Source organism: Chaetodon trifascialis, chromosome 15 (genome assembly GCF_039877785.1).
Source record: "Chaetodon trifascialis isolate fChaTrf1 chromosome 15, fChaTrf1.hap1, whole genome shotgun sequence".
Taxonomy (NCBI): Eukaryota; Metazoa; Chordata; class Actinopteri; order Chaetodontiformes; family Chaetodontidae; genus Chaetodon; species Chaetodon trifascialis.
This window is the reverse complement of record NC_092070.1, coordinates 6,397,501-6,403,284: the sequence shown is the minus strand read 5'-3', so window position 1 is coordinate 6,403,284 and position 5,784 is coordinate 6,397,501. Positions and strand designations below refer to the sequence as shown.

The window sequence follows — 5,784 nt, the reverse complement described above, 5'->3', positions numbered from 1 at the left end:
GTAGTTTGCCGTACCTGCGAAATGGCTCTTAACTCAAACAGAGTAAATGGCAGATTGAGGTCTTCTCCTGATGGAGCCCTCTTATCTTTAATTCCTTTAATTCTCTAGTCAGCTTAGCCTGTGGTGGTAAATTACCTGAGCTGTGAATCTTTACGTATGTTTTAGCTAGCAATTCGGCTTTTTCTGTATTACTGACTGCCTTTATGTTATTGTCGGGTAACACTGATATTTCTAAGTTTTTCTTAATGCCACTCATCTTCCTAATCATTCCCCACATGTCCGCTAATTGTGTTTCCCTCCCAATTTTATTGCAGTATTGCCTCCAGTATGTACATTTTGTTGATCTAATAACTCTTCGAACTGTTGCCTGTGCTCTTTTGTATTGTATTAGTGTTTCCAGGGTATGATGAGCCCTCACCTGTCTGAATGCTCTATTTCTCATTTTGACTGCTTTACTACACTGTTCATTCCACCGCGGTAAATTCTTTTGCCTGTTGCCTCCTGTGCTTTTTGGTATCATTTTCTCGGCTGTCTGCATCATGGCTGTAACCAGTTTTCAATTAAGTTCCTCAATATCTGTTATGTTTTCTCCTTTCAATACATTACAACTAGCTTCACTTAATGTTTTGTTTGTTTAATGTTTTTTTTAAACCTACATAAGTTAACTTGCAACACGTACATAATATGGTAGCAGGTAGTCGCGTGCCTCACAGCAAGAGGGTTGCAGGTTCGATTCCCGGGTCGGGCCTTTCTGTGTGAAGTTTGCATGTTCTTCCCGTGCATGCGTGGGTTCTCTCCGGGTACTCCGGCTTCCTCCCACAGACCAAAAACATGCTCATTAGGTTGATTGGTGACTCTAAATTGCCCCTAGGTGTGAGTGTGAGTTTGAATGTTGTGTGCATGTGCCCTGCGATCGGCTGGCGACTGGTCCAGGGTGTACCCCGCCTCTCGCCTGTTGACAGCCGAGATAGGCTCCAGCCCCCCCGCGACCCCAAAAGGGATAAGCGGCATAGAAAATGGATGGATGGATGGACGTACATAATATCAAATACATGCAACATTGTACCTACTTTAACCCAAACCATGATCCATGATCCTAAACCTAACCAAGCAGTCTTGGTGCTTACCTGAAAGTTTTCCCAGCGAGCTTTACTTTGAAAGACTAAATGGGCATTGCCCATTTATAATTGCTAACTTGACCAGCACCATGTTTCACGTCTAGGACAGGCAAAACGTGACGCTGACACAGTTGACCGCCTGGCAGATAAATTCCGACTCCTACTACAGTGAAGTGACACTGTTCGCTCTTTCTCAGGCACTGGCCGTCAGTGACCATTTGGCCTCCGGGCTAAATCTGAATTCTAACTACTCACTGTGGGAACTGTGGCCAACCATGTGGTGACGAATTACACGACCAAAATAAAGAAATATTCCACATTATTTCACTGCAAACTTGCTTCTTGGAACCAAAAAACACGAGTCAAGTCTTTTACTTGAACAATTATAATTAGTCATTTGGCAGACACTTTTACCCAAGGCAATGTACATATGAATTCACACACCGATGGCACAGCATCAGGGGAAGTTTTGGGTTTCAGTATCTTGCCTAAGGATACTTCGGCATGTGGACTGCCGAGGCCGGGGATCGAACCACCAACCTCCTGATTGGTCGACAACCACTCTACCTCCTGAGCCACAGCCACACCTAAATAAAAGGAGCCTTAATGAAAAAAAAAAGCTCCTTGTTAAGATTTACTAATAGATCAATTTTTAATTTGGAAACCACTGAAGAAAGCCACAGTTTTTACCTAGACAGTAATTCTCAAACCGATAGTACTGCTAGCCAACTTTTAGAGCTTCTGGGTATCCAAAAGTGAGACTTTTTTTCTCAATGAGACCATGAGGTTCACTTAAAGACTCCTGAGACAAAGTACTGTCAAAAAATGAAAGTATGAATGAGAACAATGCCAAAATTTTTACATTTCAATTCATACTTTAATCAATCCATGGACCATATTAATAACCCATTTACTTCTGAATTCCTGGCTAAAATGCAGTTAGAAAAATCAAACGTGGATAAATCTGTTAGAGAGGACAAAGGCGTCACCCACTGTGGGCTGTTCAAATGCAGGTACAGTAAGGCTAGGCACTTAAATGATGAAGACCTGTCTGTGATGATAACTGGCCATTCTCCAAACCCCTCCCCCAAAAGGGCAAATGACCTATCATGGCTTAGCAACCTAGACTTGGCATGGCAGGTACGTCAAGCTTAGGATTGGATTGTGTCTTTCTTTTGCTTTCCCCAAACCAACAACACATGAACAAACATGGAAAGAACGGATTTAATAGGGAGGCTTATCTGCTGTAAATGTTAGCATCTCCAGCTAACTAGCTTACTAACTGCAGCAGTAAGCCAAAGATACTAACATTAATGACAAGCCGAGGAGCATGTCATCAGATAATACATTATTTTGTGGGGTCACAGGTTACAATAATAATAATAATAATAATAATAATAAAAACCTGCTCAGGAGTGGAACATGTACCAATGTGCTAAAATATCAGAGTTTAACAGGCTACTGGTCTTTGTTAGTTTGCAGAAGTTTACATTCAAGACACTGTGTTAAATACTGTTACTTTTGCTGAACATGGTGGGCATTCCTCATCCTCAAATCAAGTGAATTCACCATCATGTGCACATTAATGACCCATTTATGCGGTTCTCATTTCAAAATGAGTCTGTTTCAATGAACAGTTTTGGCGTTAGCATTAGCTTACATTAGCCATCCACAGCTGATACCATCTGCTCGCAACACTTGTCATTTTAAGCCAACAGATTCCACTGTTCTTGACCAGAAATGAGCATGTGTGTCTGTTTACTTCTGTGCCTACTTGGAGACACATTGTTTAAAAAATTTTCTGTGAATTTTAATGTGCTACAGTTGTAGTAAACTGTGTACATGCCGTCCGAGAAAGGAAGCTTGACAGGCTTTGCAACAGTCGGGGTCAGGGCCTAGTGTACGGTCAATTTAAACAGTAACAGTCTTACAGTTAACAGCTGTATTCAAAGACACTGAAGGCAGATGTGTTTTTAACTAGTGTCATGAAGTCCCTCTGTGTGTGTGTGTGTGTGTGTGTGTGTGTGTATCATTCTATATGTTTCCCGCTGCCCTCTAGCTCTTTCTTTTCTTGAGCATCTCCAGATACATGCCGAGAGACTTCTGAATGGACTCTTTGGTGATGAAGTTGACAAAGTAGTGGATGTCAGCCTCTCTGTTGGACACCAGCTTGTCGATGGTTGGCTTCCTCATCATGGACTTGGTCATCTGTCTGGCGTGGTCTGTAAAGTGAACAGATGCACAGTGAGCTCACCCACGGACCTCCAGTGGCCTTTAAAACTAATTCTGGATGGTTCTCAGTGACCTGACTTAAGCTTAAAACAATTTTATAGACAATAATATGCTATGAATTTACTGCCTGCTTTTCAAGCAGCGGCACAACTAACAGTGTGTCTGTGTGTCTTTTGATTCTATTATCTTTACCATTTTGTATCTTTACTGATCAGGATATACATGATTTGACTTGTGTACTTCGTTGAGCAAACTGTCACTTTCCCTGGAGCTGACAGCAGCGTGCTGGCCACACTATGGGAGGTAACTCCAGAGTTGTTGGAGAATCACTAAGCCTGTCTATTAGACACAAGGTTTATTTTTCTTTGCCAACACAAGAGTATCTTCATTTGCTTCCTGGGTTCCTGAAGAAGAGTTTTTGCTGAGCTAAAGACTCACTCTTCAGCAGTTTTGTAAGGAGCACTGACTTGGTGGAGGACATTTTCTAGTTCATTATCCAGTTATCATTCTGGATTTTCTGTGTGTTTCGTCTGTTCACACTGATAAAGATTCTTAAAAATAACATTGAGTGTTATTTTGTTATCGCCAGTCGTTCTAGACTTCTCACACTGAACAAAAATCAGATGTGATTTACGTTCTTAATGTATCCTTTTCAATGCGATCATGTTATGGTATGCTATAACCTAAACCTCCTATTCTTAAAGAGCTATATAGTGTGTTTTGTACCTGGAATACCCAACCATTTGGTCATTGTCTGTGTGGCTGTGGTGAGGACCTGGTCTTCAGGTACCAGCTGGTCCACCAGTCCTACTTTCAGGGCGTCTGAAGGCTTGTAGAGCAGCCCCAACTCCAGAGCGATCTCTGTGGCTCGGTGGCCCATTGTGTTAAGCATGGTGTCCTTAAACCTGCAGACAGAAGCAGTAATTGAATACTACGATCATCATGAACAAAACCACAATGACGGTCACAGGCGTTGTCATAACTCCTCACCAAAATGGCGCTACAATGCCGAGCTGTGTCTCATTAAGGCCGATCGTGTAACGAGGGTTGTCTGCCATTATCCTGTAGTCACATGTCATAGACATCAGACAGCCACCTGCTGGACTGGAACCCTGTGGAAGCAGTGACGAGGTGGGCTAAGGAGTCATCTGCAAGACATTTGAGCCTCTTATTTCTGTGTTTGCGTTTTATCCGTACATTGATCGCAGCTATGGTGACCATGTTGGAGCTGTAGAGCTTCAGCCACATCTCCTGAACAGCTTTCCAGAACTCTCCACAGTGCTCTGGACTCTTCCTGTACATCTCCGTGATATCCAGCCCGGCCGAGAACACCTTGGGCTGGCCCTGGATTGAAGCAACACACACTCAGATTAGAGGCATTTTTATAGTGCAATTCAACTTATAATAATATAAATATAAAGCCAACAGACACATCTTAATGATGAGGAGACGCACCGAGGTGATGATGAGGCCTCGGCAGCTCTTATCCATCTCCAGCTTTTCCACAGCGATGCTGATCTCTGTGAGGAAATCTAAGCTGAGGCTGTTGACCGGTGGACTCTGCATGCGCATCACTGCCACACCTACACAGAGACAGACATGATGATCTTTCAGCTGAATGCTCCAGCGTCTGGATTAAAGAACCCTGCGATATAATGGGTTCCAGGAGAGAGAGTGATGGTGACGATGGCTAAATCTTTACCCGTGCTTTGGTCAAAATCCACTTTGAGCTTAGGCGAGGTGGAATTGTTCCTCTGCGGAGCGACGAGGACGGGAGACACACACACTGTGCCATGACTGCTGCAGGAGGACCACTGGGAAAGAAGACCTGCACACACGCACACACATAAAGTAAATGTTTCACTCAGGGACCTCGGGTTAATTACTTTACTTTTGATTGAGCTCAACTGTATCATATCTCTGGCACTATCAATATACCACCCTCCAAACACACACACACACACACACACACACACACACACACACACACACACACACACACACACACACACACACACACACACACACACACAAAGATTTTCAACCACTCCTTTCTGTTTTGAACACTTTCGTTCATTTGGGCAGCATCTAACCATTATTTTCATTGTCACTACAATTAGATGACTTAAACTGACCAACTGGAGTTGCACATTAATTTTACGTTGGATCGACTAATCCTCTAATCAATGCAGCTCTGCTGTGCTATTGATCATGACTGACATTATTTTCAATAACTGGAGATCTTCTCTAATCCAAGCCCTCGTCTGTTAAACAGCAAAGGTCATATCAGTGTGATTTATCTTTAACGCCTTTAACACACGTTAGCCATAACCTGACCTGTTGAGACAATGACAGGTGACTGTAAGTGCACAAGCTCGTATGAATTTACAGGCTTTTTGTATGATGTTTGAGGTAAAGAGCATCGCTGTCCTGT

General features: G+C 42.9%; 1 protein-coding gene across 1 annotated transcript in view; it reads right to left on the bottom strand.

The window, feature by feature from the left end:
• Window positions 1–1,978: 1,978 nt before the first annotated feature.
• Window positions 1,979–5,784, bottom strand: part of LOC139343127 (enoyl-CoA delta isomerase 1, mitochondrial-like) — a 4,059-nt gene continuing 253 nt past the window's right edge. The window contains exons 2-7 of the mRNA XM_070980597.1: window positions 5,053–5,178; window positions 4,806–4,933; window positions 4,548–4,694; window positions 4,341–4,462; window positions 4,077–4,255; window positions 1,979–3,340 (exon numbers count right to left, since the gene is read on the bottom strand). Coding sequence (XP_070836698.1) covers window positions 3,174–3,340; window positions 4,077–4,255; window positions 4,341–4,462; window positions 4,548–4,694; window positions 4,806–4,933; window positions 5,053–5,178 — 869 coding nt within the window. The 3' untranslated portion in view covers window positions 1,979–3,173. The remainder of the gene's footprint in view (window positions 3,341–4,076; window positions 4,256–4,340; window positions 4,463–4,547; window positions 4,695–4,805; window positions 4,934–5,052; window positions 5,179–5,784) is intronic.